The sequence below is a fragment of the Paramisgurnus dabryanus genome, chromosome 1, assembly GCF_030506205.2.
Source record: "Paramisgurnus dabryanus chromosome 1, PD_genome_1.1, whole genome shotgun sequence".
NCBI lineage: Eukaryota > Metazoa > Chordata > Actinopteri > Cypriniformes > Cobitidae > Paramisgurnus > Paramisgurnus dabryanus.
The window spans coordinates 31890586-31914468 of NC_133337.1; the positions used below are offsets into that span (position 1 = coordinate 31890586).

General features: G+C 36.3%; 2 protein-coding genes across 2 annotated transcripts; both read right to left on the minus strand.

Moving 5' to 3' along the window:
• Positions 1-6177: 6177 nt before the first annotated feature.
• LOC135779083 (galactose-specific lectin nattectin-like) lies at positions 6178-8202 on the minus strand. The gene is made up of 5 exons (XM_065289737.2): positions 8139-8202; positions 7844-7932; positions 7609-7734; positions 7320-7431; positions 6178-6649 (listed from the first exon to the last, which is right to left on the minus strand). The coding sequence occupies exons 1-5, from the start codon at positions 8197-8199 to the stop codon at positions 6582-6584; spliced, it is 456 nt and encodes a 151-aa protein (XP_065145809.1). The 5' UTR covers positions 8200-8202; the 3' UTR covers positions 6178-6581.
• Positions 8203-13502: 5300 nt separating this feature from the next.
• Positions 13503-15195, minus strand: LOC135779078 (galactose-specific lectin nattectin-like). The gene is made up of 5 exons (XM_065289732.2): positions 15132-15195; positions 14839-14927; positions 14606-14731; positions 14301-14412; positions 13503-13713 (listed from the first exon to the last, which is right to left on the minus strand). The coding sequence occupies exons 1-5, from the start codon at positions 15190-15192 to the stop codon at positions 13640-13642; spliced, it is 462 nt and encodes a 153-aa protein (XP_065145804.1). The 5' UTR covers positions 15193-15195; the 3' UTR covers positions 13503-13639.
• Positions 15196-23883: the final 8688 nt, after the last annotated feature.

A 23883-nucleotide genomic window follows, 5' to 3' on the forward strand; every position in this document is an offset into this window, starting at 1 on the left:
AACAACTTTTTTACAGCCTTCGTCCACAAGTTTGTTTGTGAGTTCCTTCAGTTTCGCCACAATAAAAGGCTAACTTGTGCTTGAACTATGGTGTGTTTAAACTCAAGTTTAAACAATGTTCTGGTGAAATCCTCAAAGTGGAATTCAAAAAATAGGATGTGGGCTCATATAAGCAGGAGTGTTGTATTTGATTAGGATGATTCACTTCACAATCATAGCAATCAAGTTTTAACTTTGGGCCATAAATCATATTTGACAGAGAGTTGTACTACTCACACATGTGTACTATTAGCACATATTAAAGAAAAACGCTCAGCAAGTCAATGTCTTTTTTTATTAAAGCCACTTGAATATGTTATGGAATGTTATGGCATTTTTATTTTATACACTGTAAAAAAAGAAAGGTTGGATCAACTTAAAAAAAAATACTTCAATTGGTAACACCTAATAAATGTAGGGTTTTTGTATTAAATGTTTCAGTTAAAGTATTTGTATTTTTTTTTACGTAGGTGTTACCAATTTAAGTAATTTTTTAACTCTTTCCCCGCCAGCATTTTAAAAAAAAGTTGCCAGCCACCGCCAGCATTTTTCATGATTTTCACAAAAGTTTAATGCCTTCCAGAAAATGTTCTTCTTTAAATATATAAACATACAATATACCAAATGAAAGAACAGACCCTCTGCTTTCAAACAAAAAAAAACGTTTCATCCTACTTTCAGTAGTTCTTTTGTAATCAGCTTTTGAATATGGGTAGGTTTCTGCAAAAACACCACATTTTGTGCAAAAAGCAGAGATAATTCAATTTTTGTGACGGACTTTTCATAGAGATCATATTCAGAGTGATCTTTAATACAGACACGGACATGCAGCTGCTTGCCATAGGAGAATAATAGCGGTATTGCGGAAAGCCGGAAATACTTGTCATTGGCGGGGAAGCGTTTTCTCTTGATTGACGAGATATCTCCCGCGTGGTCACGAAAGAGTTAAGTTGGTCCAACTTTTCACTATTTACAGCAGGGGTTCTCAAAGTCTGGACTTCGGTCCAGATCCGGACCCGAAGGGAATTTTTTCCGGACCGGCGTCCACTTCATATTGCAAGTGCATTCATTACTATGTGATTGATTAAATGTGTGCATTTGTTACTTTAAAAATGCATTTTAAACTTGTAAACCATTTGTTTATTTTTTTTAGTTTTAGAAAAGTATTCCTTGTCCAAAAATAAAAGAATTTATTTAAAAATTTTATGCACAGCTATTTCGTGTACTAAGGCTTTTGATCCGTAACTCCTTATCAATCTGAAATCACTGCTGGTTTGAGTCTTTTAAAACATGCATTTGCAAAAGGTACACTCATCAAACAATCATTATACATATTCTTTATTATCATGAAAATACCTGAAAAGGTTTAAAGTACAGCAATAGAGGGTATGCATTGAAGTCACTTTTCCACGTGATCACGCATGGAGCTCGCCCTGTTGAGTGGCGAAACATTCAACAAAATGAAATGGCTGGCTGTTCTAGCATTAGCTGCGAAAATGTCAGTATAACTGACAAATTATCAGCAAAAATTTAATTTAGATGCACTTGATAGTGACCCTAACAACCTGTCAACCAACCTGTGGTCAATGGACATTTGCTTTCAGGATTTCATCTTGGTACTGAAACATGGCAATCTAAATCTATAGAGAAGTAAAAAAATTAGGCATGGCACCAGGTGCAACTGGCTTTTAAAGAGGATGAGAGCTGAGACTCTCATTGCACATTACGCCCAAAACACACCCATTACTCGTTAGGAGAATAGGAACAACCCTTTTAGGCCGTGCTCTTGGCGCATAAATAATTTTCCCGTCGTTAATTTAGCAGAAGTGGCATTGGACACATCCGTTTAGACCATGTGCTTTAGACAATGCGCTTAGATCGTTAAAATAGGGCCCTAAAGGGGTCAGGGGCAGGTAAGAAATGAATAAAGTGAATGTATAGCAGTTTCATAGTTATGATACATAAACATAATTTCATTATTTACTCACACATATGTTGTTCAAAAACATAGCTGCTTTTAATTTTCCAATCAAGAACTAAAGGGGTTATGTATGATTTATATGTTAAATCGGTGCAGGTTGATGTAAGTTTACAAATACATCAGTTCCCTTTGTTTTGCCTCAAAATTCACACAAGTAATGTTTTTAGTAAGGCATGTTTATTAAAACTGCTTATATTTTCTAATTAAACTAAGGTCTGGTACTGACTAAAGCTAATCTCTGTCCGGGAAACCACCCCAAAGAGAAGAAGCCTATAGTCTGTTTTCATATAAATTGCAAATATTCCTAGTCAAGCAGATGCAGAACTGCAGGAGAACAAGCAAACAAAAAGAGGTTTCAATACGATGTTTTAACAGCTTTTAAAAAATACTTGCTGAATCCGAAAAATTCATTTGTTTTAAACAAAAAATCATGTTCTATCGTATCAAATGCCTTCAACAAATAACATAAGACTATTATCCAATATGTACTCATCAGGGGCGCAATGAACAGTTACAAGGGGGGTATGCAAGACAGAATTTTGGGCCCCTTTCTTTAGATGATTGTTTGATTTTCATACCATTATGTGTAGCTATATAAAATTACTTAGTTGAGTGCGTTTATGTAATTTTACAGGTCGCATTTACAACTAAAAATAAATGCATGAAGCAAAAAAAAACTGATTTATTCAAAAACGAATAGCCTATCATTTTAATCTGGAAAGGCAGAAAACATTCACGTGATTTTAAATAGATCAGTAAAAGAAGAATAATGCATGAAGATGCATTTGTGAATCTATGGAAATCTCTGGAAGGAGCTTTGAAAGTCGCGGCAGTCGAGTGTTCTGCGCGGTTTTAGAAGCGAAATGTGTACAATTATGTTTAGCCTACACTGTAAAAAAATTCCGTAGAAATTACAATGTTATTGCAGCTGAGTTGCCGGTAATTTACCGTAGATTTAAAGTTATGCTATTTACTGGCAAGAGTTTGTTCAAAGTTAAATACATTTTTAATATTAACAAGTCTTTATCTTTACAGAATAAAACTATACAATAACAGGCTCATGCAAAGCATTCTGGGAACCAGAAATCATCATCAACCTTTTTCTGTTTTTTGCTTCAGATTTTGTTTCCCAGAATGTTTTGCTTGATGCTGTTTTTTTAGTTTTACTCTGTAAAGACAAAGACTTGTAAATGTTTAATGTTCATTTAACTTTGAACAAAATGTTGCCAGTAAACAACATAAATTTAAATCTACGGTAATTTACCGGCAACCCAGCTGCAATTTCTACGGAATTTTTTTACAGTGTATAATAGTTCATTCTTCAGAGTTCATATTGATGATCTTATAGTCCATTTAAAAATGTTCTTACGAACTGACTGTATTCGTCAGAAAAACACTAAATAACTTATATTCTCTTTATGTCGCTGTTCTCTGCGTGTGGTATGTGTTCCGTCCTCCGCTCATGACAAAAAGGGTGGCCGGCAAAATTTAAATTAATATTACGTTGATCTTTAAGAGTGTGCGCTTCGCCCGCGCACGCCCTTCGCCAGTGACACTGAAATTGCAAAAAGCAACTATATCATTACAAAGATAATACTGCATGTTTTGGCATTTGGTAGTATATTGCAGTAGTTTATATTTGTTACGTAATGAGATGCACGGTGTTCTTTTTAATGTTCTTTTTCTTTAATATTCACAACACTTATCAACAAAACATTGATTAAAACTAAGAGACAAATTATATTAAACGAAATTCATTTGAAGCAGACATTTGAAGCAAACAAAACTTAATTTAAACTTGAAAATTATGTCACTCCATTTGTACCGTCATATTAGCCTTCAATCCATTACAACAACCAATATATGGCGTTTAAAATTAGAGTCTTATTATTCGGATTAAATTAAAACAAAACATTAACAACATTACAACAATATTTAAACACAACAATAACATAAATATAAAATAGACATTCTCTATTAGGATATGTTAAAAACAATTTAATATAGCGTTTATAATAGCTGCACTAAGTTTACTATTTTGGGCAAAACCTCCGTTGCAAACCTGAATAAAAATTAATCACTTTCATTTTGAAAATGATGCGCTGTCACATTAAAACCAGCTCTTAGTCATTTAAAATTTAACTCAATTATGGCTCATACAATTCTCCTATTTCATGTTTATTTAGAAGATAATATTTTTAACTACGCCTAATAAGTTATTGTCCGTCTTAGAAATGCAATAGTTGTCAGCAGTCGCTATGCTAATATTTCCCTAAATAAAGCTCTTGCTGTCCTTTTGTATTAACAGAAATATTTTTTATTTTTCATGAAACATACAGTTTACGGATCAGTATGTACGCTTTTAAGTGGCATGTGAGTTCTTACCTTGAAATGCCAAACAGAAGGGCTGTCGACTATTTGGCGTAACTTTGCATAGCAAACCCACCAAACTGATCCCAAACCAAAATGTTGCCTAGTTAACGAATGGTCCAGACCAACCTTACGAAAGTGTGACTTACAGAAGATATACTTAGTGTAGGAACATTTTGGGAATCGTGCCATAAAGTTGAGAGAGAGTTTAAGAAATAGGTTAAGAACTCCTTAGCGATAAGAACGTTTTGGGGAACCGGGCACATTGCTTTTATACATCACATCTAGAGTTTATCTATATAAACACACAGGGTGACCCTTTGACATTAACACACAACTGTACCATGCTATTTCATGACAATGCAATATTTCTTACATCAAACATTTGTTTCTTGAGGTTGGTTACATGTTTGGTAATACTTTCACAATCATTTAATCTCAAACACACATCAGTATCAACGAATATTACGCCACACAAAAGATTAACCAGTTCACGTTTAACGATTTTGTAACATGTTTCTAATCAGTCCAGTACAACACATACACCACTACTGAAAAATCCAGCGAAGACCAGCATGAGCTGGTAGCTGGTTTAAGGTGGCAGTAGCTGGTTTAAGATGGTTCTTCCAGCCTCGCAAAGCACCAGCTTAAAAAGTGACCAAAACACAGCTTGACCAGCTTGCTGGACCAGCAATACCAGCTTATACGAGACCATCTAAAAGCAGCTCATCAGCTTATGCTGGTTTTAGCTGTTTTTTTCAGTAGGAAAATTCCCTGTCTGTCCGTCGATGTCAAAAATCAATTGACATTAACACACTGCCTCCAAGAATCCAAAACGTCAGTGAAAACTTTTTCACAGCCTTCGTCCACAAGTTTGTCTGTGAGTATGTTCAGTTTCGCCACAATAAAATGCTCACTTGTGCTTGAACTATGATGTGTTTAAACTCAGGTTTAAACAATGTTCTGGTGAAATCCTCAAAGTGGAATTCAAAGAAATAGGCTGTGGGCTCACACAAGCACCGTTGCAGCTATGGCTTTTATGATTTTAAAGCCTGTTGCACCAATACACCCATCCACACACGTACTATTAAAGACAAACGCTCAGCAAGCCAATGTTTTTTTTTAAATAAAAGCCACTTAAATATGTTTTGTAATGTAATGACATTTTTTTATTTATACTTACACTGTTAAAAAAAATGAAAAGTTGGATCAACCAATACAATTGGTAACACCCAATCAATAATGTTTTTTTTTTCTCAAATTAAATTGTTCAATTAAAGTATTTTTCACTTAAACACAATTTGTTTTAGGTGTTACCAACTGAAGTAATTTTTTAAGTTGGTCTAACTTTTCACTATTTACATACCTGTATATAATCCTCTAAATTATTATCTAAAAACCTTAAAAGTCCTCTTTCTCTAAAATTATGTTGGGATTAATTATGGGCTGAAAAGAAGAAGTAAGAAAATTAAAGTAATCAAAACATCATGATCACGTGAGTTATATGTTAAAGATGTAAAAACTGCACATTTAAATTTCAACTAAGATAGCCTGGGTTTCCCCATGCTGCCTTGCATGCAAATTTATTCACGTTGCAAGTCTAGCATGGAAACCATGGAGCAATTTTTCACCTCAAATTTGATAATTTGGTTGACTTGATTTGACAAAGATGTCCAGCAGAAAAAAACAATGGTTATACAATAGTTTAAAGTGAAGATAAATCTGTAGACATTTCAATTTTAAGTGTCTATGGAGAAAAATGTTGATGCTGCTATTTTTTAACAGCTTAATATTATTTTTCTTTGCTTCCCTTTTAAAAATTTAAAAAACAAGACAGACTTATACATTTTGTTGATGGAATTGAATGTTTTCAATACATTTGAAATTAGGACATAAAATCTGTTTATAACATTTCTGCATTTGTGTAACATTTCAAGACTTGACTCATGATCTCATCATGATCTCAATCTTTACATGTGCATCTTGTGACCTGCAACCAGTACTTTTTGCATGACTAAATTTACTCAACAATGCACTACATTTGCTTTATAATTGTTTTTATTGATTTGAGAAGTTTTCAGAAAGGTTTGGTCGTTTTTAAAGATAATTTCAGAGATATTTTATAGATTTTAAAGATCAGAAAAAATGTAGTACAATCATAGTACTTTTGAAACAGATTGATTTTTTATGATCACATGGGTTTGGCACAAATGTAGCTCATTGTGGTATAACAGGGCTCATCATTCCAGCAACGGTTATCTGTGGAATAAGATGAAAATAAAATCAGTAGTAATCATTACCAGTGTAGTTTGGGGGAAAAAAAGAAATATATTCAGTGCATTCAGAAAATATTCAAACCCCTTTCACTTGGTTTTTGCTCTTCACATTGTCAGCTGTGAGGACTTTAAAGATGTGTGTGTGTGTATGTATGTATGTGTGTGTGTGTGTGTGTGTGTGTGTGTGTGTGTGTGTGTGTGTGCGTGTGCGTGTGTGTGTGTGTGTGTGCGTGTGTGCGTGTGTGCGTGTGTGTGTTCTCAAATCATGCCCAATCAATTTTATTTACCACAGGCGAATAAATAAGGAAACATTATAGAAACATTTCAGCAACAATCAAGATAAATGTAAGGCATCTAAGCTAAATTTCAAGTGCTGTTGCAAAATGTCTAAATACTTAAAAGTAAATAAAATTTCCGTTTTTTTTATGAATCTACAGACATTGGGTGTAGATTTATGAGATAAAAATAAATTCAAACAATTGTACTATCAATCTGCAACATAACAAAATTGAAAAATAAATTGAAAGAGCTCCGAATGTAGTGAATGCACTGCATGTAACATTTTCTGACACTTAAACTAGCCTATTTCATACTAAATGCTATAAAATGTTAAGACTGTAAATAAAAACAATAATGATATGAGACTTTCTTACTGCGAAAGTTTATTTCCAGGCAGTGCTCTTTACCACCATAATTGTTAGGTTCTCCAGAGCACCAGTTGGCAAAGTGAAATTGAGCTCCATCTGTCCACAGCCATTGTCCTTCCTAATGAGTGAGGAGAGTCAAAGAGTTTACTAATACTGTATTCACACACCATTAATGATATAATTCAGTCATTTATATTGTAACAATAAAATAGGAGATATTGTATCTATAAATTATTAAAAGCATTAATTTCAGACCAGCCAGACAGTATCAGCATTTCAGAGCAAAATGACTTACAATTTCACCATCATGGCCACCAATCCAAGCACGTGTGTTAGCAGACACAAGCAGACTCAGGAGAAAGTTGTTTTGCTCTGTATCGTGCACAGATGCAAGATATGCACCAATGGATCGACAGTTTTTCTAAAGAGAGAGATATTATTTTAATTGCAAATATAAAATCTCATCTGTTTTAGTTTCATGACAGGTCATTGAGTATCCTTTAACAATCTGAATAACTGAATAACAGTACCTCAGCTGTGACCCAGTTTACTGACTGAGAGAAGAATTTGTAGCATTGCCCATCAAAACGTGTCCATCCACGTGGGCATTTCTTTTTAGCTATACAGTGAATAAAATATTAATAATATAATGTCACATTATCAGTTTTATGTTTCTGTGTATAAGTGCTTTAAATGAAACTTTTGTTGATATCCGTCTACATAATGTTACACTCCTTTAAAATTTTATGAAACACAACTCTATGGGAATTTATTCTGTAATATTGGTTTACAGGGTTTGGTAAATCTTGTAAATGTCTTGGTTACCTGGTGCACTCTCAATAGAAAAGACCAAGAAAAGAAGCACAAGAGCTCTCATGACTGCCATGATGAATCTGAAAATGAATTAACAGGAAAAAGTGACACATCTGCATTCATATACACCACTGAAGTTAATGTTACAAAAACTCACCTTTTTGTCAAATCTTCGCTATCAGGATTTCAGTGTAGATTGCTTGAGGAGTCCTATCTTTTATACTTTACTTCAGAGTAGGGGCAGTTCTAGACATTTTGGGCTGGGGGGAGCAGCCACCCAGTCTCTCCACCCTAAAATTACTATGTCTATCAAACTATCAAAGATATTTTTCAGAAGTTTTATTAAAAATATATACATTAAAAAATAATTAAAATAATACAAAATGCAGAAAATTTAGATGAAAAAAATAATAAGTTTATGAGCCGCTTTATTTGTTTTGCTGTTCTGGGCATGTGTGGCAACCGCCAGTGGAGTACAGAAGAGTGGACAGTGGAGTAGAGCCTGTGCTGCAGATCACACGCAGCTGCAAACTCAAAATCATTGTTTTAAAAATAAACAGAACAGAAGCTAAGAAGGTATTTTCACTGATGTTTTAATTTGTTTGCTAATCTTTATGAGTGCATTCATGTCTGCAAATATAAGAAAAATTGCCATTTTAAATGAGCTAATATTAGTTATAATTCAAAATTGCTTGGGCATGCTTTGCAAACTGAAGAAAATTTGTTTTTATTTCTTTTTTTCTTATAACACATTTTGAAATACAGGGTCTATTTTTTGCCTTTATAGTTAAAAGTGGCAATGCTGACATCGTGGGCACGCGCATCAAAATTCTGTATAAAATCTGTTTCCGCACGCACGGCAGGGGTGGACTTACCCATTAGGCAAAGGTCTGCAATTGCCTTGGGACCCAAGCTACCAAGGGGCCCAAAAACGCAGGGGTGTACTTGGTGAGCTATCACTTTTTGCCCCTGGTAATCATCTTTTGTATTTTGTAATTAATCATCTTTTCTGTTTTTCAGTATGTTCCCATAAAAAGTTTTAACGTTCTTATTACATCTGCAAGAATGTGCCCGCGCGGCACGCTGTACTTTTACAATGTGTGTCATGCAATATCCACTCCTTGCCACATGGTTGTAGTATGTTTTTACTAAATATGACAATAAATATGTCAAGTCCGACCACCGGAAGCGTTTGATATTTTGAGCTTTCAACCAGAGGTGTTTTTAGTTCACAGCAACTGTTTGAAAATTTTTGTCACTTTCAACCAGTCGGTGTGCTTCCACTAAACTCTGGACTCTAATAGGTGGACCAAAATATATCTTTATCTTGGTACTAAAACATGGTAATCTAAATCTATAGAGGAGAAGGTATAAAAAATTAGGCATGGCGCCAGGCGCAACTGGCTATTAAAGGGGATGAGAGCTGAGACTTTCATTGGTTTATTGCACATTACGCCCAAAACACACACATTACTCATTAGGAGAATAGGAACAACCCTTTTAGGCTGTGCGTTTGGCGCATAAACCATTTTCCCGTTGTTACATTAGCAAAAGTGGCATCGGACACGCCTTATAAAAATCAACAAATAACATAAGACTATTATACAATATGTACTCATTAGAATCTTCTATATCTAATATAAATCTATTACTAGTGGCTGCTGTTCAGGGTTCTCCACTGATATAATGGATATGTTGTAATGCACGGTAAGTTGTTTTTGGATAAAAGCGTCTGTCAAAATAAATGTAAATGTACTTCAAACTGTATACAAACATCCATTTTGTCATGGTTTAAAGTATGAAGTATAAAATTTAACTGAACTATTAAGTTAATGTGTTTTTTGAAGGGTTTATAGAGACAGGCATAATTATATTATTTAAAGATACCGAACTGGACAACAAGAGCTGCAGTTGTTCCTTGTTGTTTTTAGTTTAATTGCACCCTCTACTGTCTGTTACTTGTTTCACAATGCATCATACTTCTTCTTCTTCTTTATTTCTTTACGCCATTCCAGCATCTATGTCTATATTCATGGCGAGAACATGTTAATCCATGCACTGCCTAACTTGCATGTTTTTGGCCTGTGGGAGTAGTACTCCGAGTAAACCCACGCAGACACAGGGAGAACATGCAAACTCCACACAGAAAGGCCACCTGCCCTAGGCCGGGGCTCGAACCAGGGACCGTCTTGCTGGATCCTGCATGGATGCAATAGATGGTGCATTCCCAGACATCACAACTGAACAATGTCAGGGTGGATTAGACATGGCAAAGGATTTTCCCCAAGATACCTTGCCAGAGAAGAAATCAGGTGTGATGTGAATGAGAACATTTGGCCAAATTGAAACGCAATAGATTAGATGATGAGATTTTCTTTTTGTGTTTTTATGTGTTTGAGATTTTTTTTTCTGTTTGTAATTGTTTTATTTTTACTTTATACTGTAAATGGCTGCAATATTGAAAATGTTTGTTATCTTGCAGTAATGTCCTGTTGTAAATACTGTAAAGTCTTTAATGCAGCAGTTGTGTCTCTCTTCTTTTTTCACAAACTGGACATTCTCTAAAGCTACTTTGAGATTTATGATTTTTTGCAGCAAAACAAACAAAATGTTCACATTTACTAAACCCAACCAAACAAAAATATAAAGAGATTTTAAAAGAAACTGCAGTGCCAATCACAATGTCTGATCAATACAATATAGTGTCTGTTGTATAAGGGCATACCTGATACATATAAACTAATGCAGTTTCGTTTTTTTCATCTGATATTAGTGTTTTTTATGACATTGTGTTATGATTGACTAAATGTTTCTGTTGAAAGAGAACATGAGTTTGTGATTTTGGCAAAACTAGTTGATTCTGAGAAGTGTTTACAGTGTTTTGTTAAACAGTGTGAGAGTTTAGTTTTCAATGTGTGATTTTGAGCATGAAATTAATGATTTTGCCTGCTGCATGTGTATTGTAGGTGTGTTGGTGCATGAAATGTTTTTGAAAATTGTTCGAAGTATTGAAAAAGCTATAATAGCAATCGTAAAAAACTGTAAACACGTATTTATAAAAATTTTACCGGGCCCCGGAAACATTTAAAAAAGAACACAAAGAATAGCCTCTCATCTGCCAGAGTTGCAACTCTTGCGTTAAACGCATCCCCGTTTCTGTTTAAGAAACGTTGTGCAACTTTTTTCCTGGGCTGAATGCAACCCTGATGACCGTGTTGAACCAACTGGTTGGACGGTGTTGTAATTTGACAGTAAGTGCTTTGGTATTGCAAGGAAGTGACTTCAAGATTTTTGTGTGTAATGTATGTTAAGTGTGTTTAGTGCTTTGCAAATCACTGTGTGTAGAGTTTTGCAAAAAGTGTGAGGTTGACAATGTGCTTACAGTTGTGCAAATATGGGCTGATGTTTTGCTTCGAGTGCAAGGTTTTGCTAATAGTGTACTACTTTTAATTTTAGTGTGTAAGTAATCCAAAAAACTGTAAATGAACATTAAACATTTACAAGTCTTTACAGAGTAAAACTAAAATAACAGCATCATGCAAAGCATTCTGGAACCCAGAAATCATCATCAATCTTCAGATTTTGTTTCCTAGAATGCTTTGCTTGATGCTGTTATTTTATTTTTACTCTGTACAGGCGTTAGCAATTTTAGTTTAATTGCACCCTCTACTGTCTGTCTCAATGCAACTCACCTGACCCTAGGTAAATGGGTATTTTTCTCATAAACCCTTTCATATTTGTTTTTATTACATTTTTTTTCAGTCACTAACAAGCCCTTACCCATACTTCAGATACTTTTTCTAAACACTTAACACAGACTCACGCCTACAAAACACAATTGGCCAATAATTTTCTTCTCAAAAACACATTTTGTTAAATTTATACTAACTCTTCATTTCAAAATAGAACACATCTTATAACTTTACCAAAACACTGGAAATCTGACTCAAAATGAAATTATTCTGTCAAAGAATAACACTTCTTTTCACTTCACAAGTTACATGCAGTCAATTAAAGTACACCAGGTTTCAAAATATTGGCTATTGTTGACATTACAAAAACTGCATAGACTTTTATGTTTCAGTTTTACAGGTATTTGCATGCAAAACATGCAATCAACCTTTTTTTTACACTAAATTTCTTGGTTGGGAACTGTATGTCCACTTGTACATTTCATCACTGACTACTGTTCTTGCAGCCCTTGAAATGCCACCACCACCACAATCTGTTTCCAAAAACATTACTCCTCAAAGTCCTCATTTTACAGTATATGTTTCAATGTAATAGAAAAAATTAGCCCTGTCACTGAGTCGAAGCCATACTGGAATCAGCTGTGGTTGGCCCAATTACCCAACATTAAGGATTTATTCTGTATTTAAGGTTTGGAATATTGTTTTTGCTATTGTGGGATGTTGTGTGTAAGCATTTGTAAATACTACAAAAACATTCCATAGTTTTGTTGGGAGGTATAGCTTGTCTTTTAAGAAAATGTAAGCATTGTATAAATGTGTTTACTGACGGCATATTGTGTGAATACGACATGAAATGTGTGAATTGTATGTCCACAAAAGACAGATGCTGTGCTAATTGTGTTTAGAGTTTTGAAAATGTGACAACTGGTTGGACAAACGCTTGTTAGCAACTGTAAAAAAACTGTGATAAACTAGACATGAAGAAATATCAGAGTTTATAGACATTTAGAAATAATTCATCCATTACAGGCAGGCGGCAAAGTTACAGAAATAGCATTTATATATATTTATGTCTCTTTTTGCACTAAACACATCTTTATCTCTTTTGAGGAGACTGAAGCTCACACTAAATACTTGAAACTTTATTCTTGTTTTTAATACTGCATTATTATACCATTGCAAACAAGAAATCAACAAGAAATTACATCAAATCTGTTTGCTATTATTATTATTTGATCATGATTATGGTTTTTACCCTTTGATGTAAAGTAACTGCTGTTGATGTACAGTATTGGTCTCAATGTATTTCAGTTGTTTTGAAGAGAACCTCAGTCATGAACGCTGCTCAGTTCCCTACTCCTGCTGTCTGTTCCCTAAGAGGAGGTTAAGAAACTTTCTTAAATTGCTGATACCACAAATATGCAAATGAAAACATTATCTTAAGGTTTAGGAATGCACATCGTGAAACATCAGATTATAAATACTCAGGGTTATCTCTTAACCCCTGATTAAGTATGAACAAACGTGAAACAGATAACCTAGGATTCTATTAACCTGGGGTTTAGAATAACGGTTAACTATTTCAATTGTGAAAGCCCTTTTTGTTGTTTTAGATGTATTGTTGTTTTGTTTTATATTGTATTTAATTTAATTATTAATTTTTTTGACTCCACAATGCACACAATTTGCTTTATAAATGCTTTTATTGATTGGAGAAGTTTTCAGAAAGGTTCAGTAAGATACTGAGTTTAAAGGATAAGATCAGAAAAAAAATGTATAGGCATGTAGTACAATCATAGTACTTTGAAACAGACAGATTTTTCATGATCCCAGAGGTTTGGCACAAATGTAGCTGATTGTGTATGAACAGGGCGCATCATTCCAGCAACGGGTATCTGTGGGATAAGATGAAAATAAAATCAGTACTGATCATTACTGGTGTAGTTTGAATAAAAATAAATGTATACATCAGCAACGATCAAGAAGCATCTGAGCAAAATGTCAAGTGTTGTTGCAAAGGGTCTAATTCAGGGGTGCACAAACTCGTTCCTAGAGGCCCGGTGTCCTGCAGAGTTTAGCTTCAACTTGTCCCAACACACCTGTCCAGAAGTTTCTAGTATGCTTAGTAAGACTTTAATTAGCTGCTTCAGGTGTGTTTGATTAGTGTTGAAGCTAAACTCTGCAGGACACCGACCCTCCAGGACCGAGTTTGGCACCCTTGGTTTAAATACAGTAAATGTAAATGTGACATTTTTTTATAAAAAAAAAAAAATGTATAGACATTTCACTTTTTCATTTTGGGGAACCGAGTATGAATTGTACCATCAAGCTGCAACACAACAACACTTAAGTAAAAGGGATCTGAATGTAGTGAATGCACTGCACGTAACATTTTCTGACAACTAAACTAGCCTTTTAAAACTAAATGCCATAAAATGTTAAGATTGTAAATAAAAACGGTAATTATATGATTCATTCTTACTGCTAAAGTTTATCTCCAGGCAGTGCTCGTTAACATCATTATTGTTAGGTTCTCCAGGGCACCAGTTGGTAAAGTGAAATTGAGATCCATCAGACCACAGCCATTGTCCTTCCTAATGAGTGATGTAAGTCAAAGAGTTTACTAATAATCTATTCACACTCATTAATGATATAATTCAGTCATTTATATTGTAAAAAAAAGCATGTATACAGTTATTGTATCTATAGAAACAAGAATCAGTTTTATATTAACATTAATTTCAGACTAGCAAGACAATATCAGCATTTCAGAGCAAATTGACTTACAATTTCACCATCATGACCACCAATCCAAACACGTGTGTCAGGATAACTAAGCAGACTCAGAAGAAAGTTGTTTTCCTCTGTACCGCGCACAGATGCAAGATTTGCACCAACGGATTGACAGTTTTTCTAAAGAGAGATTTTATTGCAAATATTAAATCTAATCAGTTTAGCTTAAATCATTGGAGGATATTTAGTATCATTATTCAACTATTTGAATAACTGAATAACAGTACCTCAGCTCTGGCCCAGTCAACAAAATTACGGAAGAATTTGTAGCATTTCACGTCAAAAGGTGTCCATCCTTGTGGGCATTTCTTTTCAGCTATACAGTAAAAAAAATATTATTGTTAAGTCACATTCTTAGTTTTTTGTTTCTGTGTATAAGTGTTGCTTTGTTGGTATCCTTTTAGATAATGTTACACCCCTTTGGTTCATTAAAAAGTTTTATGGAAAACACAATTCTATGGGAATTTAATCTGGAATATTGGTTACAGGGTTTGGTAAATCTTGTAAATGTTTTGGTTACCTGGTGCACTCTCAACAGAAAAGACCAAGAAAAGAAGCACAAGAGCTCTCATGACTGCCATGATGAATCTGAAAATGAATTAAGAGGAAAAGTGACACATCTGCACTCATATATACATTGCTGATTATGAGTAAATATTATAAACAAATGTTACAAAAACTCACCTTCCTGTCAAATCTTCACTAGTGTAGATTGTGTGATGATCGATGATGAGTCCTATCTTTTATACTTTACTTCAGAGGGAGGGATTTAAACCTGTTGTTTGGGTACTCCTTAATAATATTAGGAAGTTTAGAAATTGAAGTTCAGTCCGGGCACAAGTTTATTACTCTTGATACATGATTTAATAAAAGTGCAAAAGAACTTGCAAACATTGCATTTTTACATGACAATTTTTTAGCAACTTTGCAGTTAGTGTAATAAAGTTAATTACTTGATTGCCTCAGAATGCGACAATAATCCAGGTAAGAAAATGATGTAAAGATAAGATTTATGGCCAAAATACAATGATTAATAAATCAATGTGTTTATTTGAGGTTACCTTTAATGAAGTGGTCACTGTTAATATGAGTGTATATTAATGGCTGCCATTGTTGGACAGAGACACATTTATTACACAAAATTCACAAATTCCTCTTTTCTGTGTTTTTGTCTCTGACGACATTCTGTAGAAGCATAATTTGTCTCCTTGTCGGTTGGTGCATTTTCTTTTGCACAACAACTATTCAGTATTTAAGCTAAACTCACTCACAAGGTGTTTTGACAGGAATTCTGTGCGACCCAGAACCAGGTTGTAGGCCATCGCTCACATCGGCACCTCAGTCTGCCCCTCGCCTAGGGTGTCCTGCAGCGGCTGCCCCCGTTCCTCCCCGGAGCTCTTCTAATGCTGAGTTTACACCAACCGCGTTTCAGGCGTCAAAATCGCGTCTACAGCGCCTAGTTTGCCACTTGAACACTTTGAATGCATTGGCACGTGTAGAGTAGAGTAGACAAGCGGAAAAAGCATGCATTTGATGCACGTCAGGAAGGGCAAGTGTTATGCGGTTGTCTGTTTGCAAGATGACTTATGTTGATTGTGCATTTATCGAGAGAGTTACCGGTTTGTATTTGGTATTTGGTGAAAAATTTGAACTTTGGTGGAATTTCGTGCCGCGTTAACCAATCAGGAGCCTGCTTGCTGCTGTGGAGGCAGCCCCGCCCTGAGTCACTCATTCAACATGAAGGAATGCTTGATATTGTCCGTGAGCCGTCACCCGGAGTTATACGACAAGTTCTTATTTCTATAGAGACAGGAATAAAAAGGACCTCCCTTGGAAGAGTGTCAGTGAGGACATTGGGCAACCTGGTAAGTTGTAATACACATTTCACTTTTGAGCCACGTGACGTTTATCGACCCGCACTGTTTATTTACCCCTTATAGTAAGGTTACCAAATACAAACCGGTAACTCTCTCGATAAATGCACAAGTGTCACAGGAAGGGGTATCACAAGTGCTGATATGGTGCATACAATCGTCTGATTACTGTAACTGTAGACAGATCTTCTTTTACCTGTTTTCCTGTTGAAAAGCATTTATGACCCTTGCCACTGCATATCTGCTAAGATTTGGCTGAACTCTCAGTCCAGCATCCCTCAGTGTCAATCCATGGTTCACAACATAGTCCACTAGTGTTGCATGAATCTCATTTGATAAATTTGCTCCTCTTCTTCTTTGTGCACATTCCCCTTCTGCTTCAGGTCTTCCTTAGCCCCTACCTCCTTCTCCTCCTCCTCCGCTGTGTACTCCTCCTCTCACCCTCACTTATCTTCTGACTTTTTCCATTTTGGTTAAAGACAGGTGAACCGACCTGCTGCATTGTTATAGTGCTTAAACCTGATTGGTGTGTCTACAATTTAGCAAGAGTGTGTTTGTGCACCTGCTTGCTGTGTTTAACAGCAATTTGACAGTCAGTGCTTTGGAATTGCAAGGAAGTGACATCCTGATATACTTCTATGTCTGATGTATACAAGTGTGTTTAGTGTTTTGCAAATGTTAAGCAAAAGTGTGAAGCTAACAATGTGCTTACAGTTGTGCAAATCTAACCTTATGTTTTGCTCCTTGAGTGTAAGGTTTTGCTAATTTTGGGAAATGTTTAATTTTAGTGTGTAAGCAATTGTAAAAAAAACTGTATTATAATTTTTTTAATGAATTTCATACTGTACAGGTTAAACTAAACATGACAAGTAATGCATTTTTTGTAATGCCACTAATTGTTAGAATTTTGACAGTCTATGCCCAGACTGTTGCAAACGTGACTCGGGTTGTTCCCACTGTCGGTTTGCAATCGAAAAAAAAAACTGTATTGGTGTGGCTACAACAAACGGATGTTGTGCTAATTGCGTTTAGAGTTTTGAAAATGTGGTTTCAGTATTAAACCTATAACTGTCACCGCCCCCCCCCCCCCCACTCAAAGGTTAAAAGGTGATCTGCACGTTCAAATGACTATAACTCTGGCATTCTATGATCTAGAAGCAAAATATTGGTCTCTTTTTAAATAAGACAATTTATAGTTTTACACTGAAGTGTTTGAAGTTGTGAATATTAAATGACAAAATAGTTATACCCGTTTAAATTTATTTGAAATAATACAAATAATGAAATAAAGTATATACTCTAATCAAATGAATATAAAACTTACAATGTTTTACTCTCAAAACATGACAACAATAAAGACACAAGTCTCAACTAGTTCTGAACCAAATTTTAAGTGAGAATAACAAAAAAATAAGTTTCTGTCACACTTTTAGTGGTTTTACCAACCAAGGCCACTAGGTGTCAACGGTTAGTTGCATTATCTTGTCACAAGTTAATAAATTACTGTCTCTGCATTGTTTTTAATGCAAAAAGGTTTTGATATATGAAAACTACATTCTTAGAGCTTTCCAACGATATATAGTTTGTCAAGATTTTTGAAGATTTATAGATTAATTAATCTTAGAATATTAGAATTATGAATATATACGAATTCATATGTACTCCTACTGGGTCAGTGACAATTAACAAAATGACTGTCACTACTAATTTTCCATTATCAAATGACCTTGAAATATGAAAACTACATTCCTAGAGCTTTCCAACAATATATAGTTTGTCAAGATTATTTCAAGTTTATAGGATATTAGTTATAAATACATAATCATTCATATGTATTCCTATGGGGGGAGTGACATTTAACAAAATAACTGTCACTATACAAATTCTATCATCAAATGGACTTGACATATAAAAAATACATTCCCTGAGCTTTCCAACAATATATAGTTTGTCGATGTTATTTCAGGTTACAGTTTTTTTAGATTGCTAAACGACAGTGGGCACAACTGGAGTCACATGTGCAAAACTCTAACTAGTCTGCACAGCAGCAGTTCATGTGGACCAAACTCTAGTTCGTTTTTCATTGGTCACAGTTTTTTATGATTGCTTACACACAAAATCTTTTCATGTCACACGTTTTTTGAAACCTCTCACTCAAAGTGCAAAACTACATGCCAAATCTTCAAAACCATAAGCTTTTTCTCAGCCTTTGACTCAGTTTTCAATTGCATAAAACACATTTTTAAAACACTACACACAACTCTCTACCTAAAACACAAAGATCTATGAGGAAGTGACTTGCTTTCCTTTTCCAAACACAACCAATCAAAATGCTACACTTCTTCACCAGGTCACACTCCTCACATGTGCAAACACTAATTGCTAACCAATCACTGTTTTAGTTTATAGATTGATCTATAAATAGGTCAAAGGTAGGTTTACCTGTTTTGGCAATCTGCAAACCCACCCACCGCCAATTCCTTGACTGGGACCCCACACACAATTTACAGTATTCTACTGTAAAGAATATACTTTTGGTTTACATGTTTATAGTTTTGTTGTATGCTAATGTATATGTCACAGGTCGGAGCGGACCACCAATGTCGTGAGTCTCGCCCCTCCTTAATTTCCACCTCGAGGAGGTCCCAAAGATACCCCAATGACAAGACACATGAGAGAGTAAGTGCAATTTAAAACAAACTTTATTACATTTAAAAGAGGAAAGGGGCGGGGAAAGAGGGGCACTAAAACTATAGCTCTCCGAGCCAGGGAGAGCATGGATACAGAGTCGCCTAGGACTCTCACGGGGAGGTAAGTCACTCTGTACTCTTCTTCAATGCGTCCGTCCGTGACTTAACGGTGTATATTCCTAATCGAGTTCCTTATGTTTCCAGTCGTTTCAGCCGAGTTTCTCCACTTCCTGTTCCTGGGCAAAAAGGAGTGAACACGGGCAAGTACGAAGGTAAGTAGGGGAGGGGGCAAGTACCTGAATTTGGCAATCCCAACAGATAGGTAGCACACAGCCGTACAGTGAATGGACAAGCTGAGTACACTGGGCTCTTGGCTTTGGGCGTACAGTAGTTAGGCATGGTAAGTACACTGGGCTCTTAGCTTTGGCAATGCAGTGAATGGACAAGGTGAGTACACTGGGCTCTTGGCTTTGGGCGTACAGTAGGTAAGCTAGGTAAGTACACTGGGCTCTTAGCTTTGGCAATGCAGTGAATGGACAAGGTGAGTACACTGGGCTCCTGGCTTTGGACATACAGGTAGGTGTATTGGGGAAGTAACTGTAACTTTAGACAGACGCGACTCACCAGCCTAGAGGCAGCGGGGGTACAGCTTTAGCTCCGTGGGCCTTCGAATACGAGAGAGAACGTTAGTACACACACAAACTTCTGATCCTCCTCACAAGGACGGATTCCTGACGAATACACTTGGACGAGGACTTCCAATGCATCGTGACACAGTCCCACGTCGACTCCGAGCCCTTGGCTCAAAACTAAGGGCTGGCAGCAAAACGCACACAGGGCTTTGTTATTAATAGGATAGTTCAGTGAGCAGGTAAGGAAAAATACATCACCACTGGACTCAGTGCAGGGGAGCAGGCGGAAGTACAGGACAGGGCTATTCCACGTGGGGCCTAGCACGGCCACAGATAAGATCTCAGCGGTGGGTAGTCAGAATTGAGGCATCACACCAGAGGTGTACTGTACGAGTCGGCCTATCGCTTCCCTCTCTTCTCTTCCACAGCGGGACCAGAGATCTAGACAGGGGCGGGCCTCTGTGAACACTCAGCAACGTATAATCATACACAATACAGCACATCCACCTATCCACACAGCAGCCGATCTAAAGTCCTACTCCTTCAGTACTTCAGACGATACTCTCAACCAATCTTCTCTCCCTACAGATTCCTTGTCCCCATCAGGCAGAGGAAAGAATTACAAGTCGCCGTCCAGGTATGTATGAAAATATCAATCGTCCACCGACACCAGCTCACTCACTTTCATCCAGGGCTCTCCTCTTCGGCCTAGGGGGCGAGTGCTGACAACATTTACACGGCACCACACTACAATCCTCTCAAGTGTATACACAAACAAAGAGACTCACCCATGGCACTCCACTTACTCACTGTGAAATTAGGGTAGCACCACCATGTTGGACTAGGGGTTGATCCTGAACGAATAGACAGAAGGCCTACGCGAAGGATGGCTAGATGGACATCTACCCCGCGACGGTAATCCGCACTGCTTATCTCCTTTCGTGACTTTCGGCTCGCCCACCACTCCTTTCCACCAGTGGGGCCGCAACAAACTGTGCACCCTAGCCAAGAATGTACTGGCACACAAGGTTAATAGCTGAGGTACTATCAAGACAGCGAACTATGCGTACTCACTGATTTGTTGACACACGATGCTTTCCTTCTTCCTTCAGACGCCCAACACACAGAAGGCAGTCGAAACACTCTCCTTCGTTCTCTTTAGTACATCCCACAATGACTTCTTCGATGTGCACAGTTATTGCAGAGCAAGCAGTGAATGTAAACACAAAGCCACAACAATAGCGTTTTACATACTCATCTCAGTCTTCCATTTACACAATCTTCCGTGTGTGTGCTGCCAAATCCACAATATCCTCCAACTACGTCTCTCTCTCTCTCTCTCTCTCTCTCTCTCTCTCTCTCTCTCTCTCTCTCTCTCTCTCTCTCTCTCTCTCTCTCTCTCTCTCTCTCTCTCTCTCTCTCTCGCTCTCTCCATTGCATTGACGTTTCCGGTGTACTTTTACCCCTCTCAGGAGATTACTGTCACTGTAGAACATTGTATTGAAATGTAGATATAAGCATATGAAAGACCAAAGAGCTTTAGATTTAGAACAGCAGTGTTTACATGGTATATCCAAAAATGTATTATTATGAAAGAAGTGTTTGCCATTTGATGCTTCATTCTGACATGTGTTTGTGGCAATTTGAATGCAGTGTTGCATTTTGAAGGAGATATGAGCTACTTTGCATTTTGTGTGTAGAGTTTTGAAAAAAGGAGACCTAGTTTTGAAAATGTGTGTAAGCAGTTGGTAAAAACTGTAAGTACAGTTTTCAAAACTTTGCACACTTATCCCATGACTTTAACCACAACTTGCACAACACTGTGGATTCACAACACTTTGTTTAAATGCTAAAACACTGCTGTCAAATCTGTGAACCACACATTCAAAACAGAAAAGATTTCAGCATTGTGCCTTTCAAACACTGCTGATTGCAATTTCAGCTGAAAGGCTAAGCAGGTGTCTTGTTTAGCCCCTCAAATATTTGTTCGAATTACAGTATGTACTTTTAGATTCTACCTTTTTTTCTCATTACTGTAATTCAGGTAATTACTACAGACTATTGAAGCAAACTTCCTCATTTACCTTAACCGTCTGGGGTCCGACCATTTTGGGACACTGTCAGAGGTTCTGACATGCTCTTACATTTGGTCTTTTTTCAGTTGCTTTAAAACATATTAATGGCAAGTGTCTCATACCACTTCGTTCAGCACAAACTGGGCTAAAATATTATATGAGGTACATGTATGTACATGTTTGTATTTTTGAGAGAAAAATGTTTATGCGTGGTTTTTAAAAAACCCATACTAAACATGTTTTAACAAGACTTTTCTAAACAGAATCTAGTAGTCTAGAGTTTTTTCTTTAAAATGATGTGAAAATCATCCTGCATACTCATTCACATAAAACAATATATTGATATAGAAATTGTAAGACACTTTTTGTTTAGAGGGGCCGTATGCGAGAAGGATTGATTGACAGCTAGCAAACAATGAGCTGCATAATGAGGCACGAATGTGAGAGGAAACTACAGTAAAAAATGTGAGGACAAATAACTGTATACATGTTTGTTTGAAGTTTATTAAGAAGTTAACAATATAATCAAAATAGAAATTAGGTCAGTAGGACATTTTCAGTTTATTTGGAAACAAACTCTATTCAAAAACTTAACTTGTATAAGAAACTGATAAACAACAGAGCTGTAAACTTCATGTGGCTCATGTTACCATATAACTTTTATGTCCAAAAAGTGTTTTTCCACTTCATCGTTTTGTACTGATGAGAGGGATGCAGACCTGTAAGAGAGTTATGAACAACTGTTAGCATAAATTGTCCACAGAAATACCCCTACATACAAAACTGATGGGTAAATATCCCTGATAGCGATACATTCAGATAAACTATCATGTACATAAACTAAATTAGTATCTCAGATAAACATCTGCAGTGATTAGTTATATAAAAAGCTGTTGTCAGATGACTGTTTTCAGATGCCCATCCCCTTATCGTCTAGCTTCTGTTTATAACGTGTTTCTGTAAGCGAGTATGAACTTAAAAAACACATCGCATATGGCGTCCATGTGCGCGAGCTCACCCTCGTACACGGAGACGCTCATAAAAACCGTGTTGCGTGTAAAGCGCAATGTATGGAATTGCCTTGCATGTAAACAATATGGAATCATAATACAGCAGATCCCGCAGTGCAGCATTACTCAAAGTTGCCATGAATGATACGAAAGTAAATAACTGTGTCTAACACTGTACATTGTACAACATGTAACAGATATCCGCCATTACGGGAGGTCACACATACTCGTTTGTAAATAAGCTTGTAAACATGGAATCATATTACAGCACACACTTAAAAGATACAGCAGTGTAGCCTTACTGAAAGCTGCCATGAAGGACATAAGTGAATAACTGTGTTTAACACTGTACAGCATGTAACAGTGAAATCTGCCATTACGTGAAATCACGCGTCCTCATTTGTAAACAATGCGAAAGTTTTTCAATCCGAAGCTTGCAATCTGCTGAGGTTGCTTATGTAGGCTGAACTGCACAAGCCATAAAAATATTATATGATAGCAAATATAAATGGTATAAATTAACTGTTACTTACTTCAAATATCCTCCTCCAGTGCGTCCTCCATTGTTCTTCTTCTTAGGTAATGTTAAAGACAAACGCTTCTCTTTCTCAATGTCCAGACATAAATGAAGATCTTCCTCACGTGTATGTATAAAGTTTACATTCCAAACATGCGGTAAAGTCTTTAAATCTGATCAAACTTTACTTCGTCTGTTTGTTATTGTGTTGATCTGCTCCTCATTACCATGTCAACAGTGTGTACCGCGTGTGGGTGTGATCGCATTAAAGATAATGAAGTCAGCCAGGAAAAACTGTACTCTCTTTACTTCAATGCAGATTATATAAACAGGCATTATTTGCTTTCGATTATAATTAGCTTGTTTAAAAGTAGACATTTCAGGCTTTCTTTGGATATGTGTATCATGTTTGTGTGACGAGTATTCACGGAGTTTCAACTGATTTTTGTAACGTGATTTGAGAGACAGCTGACG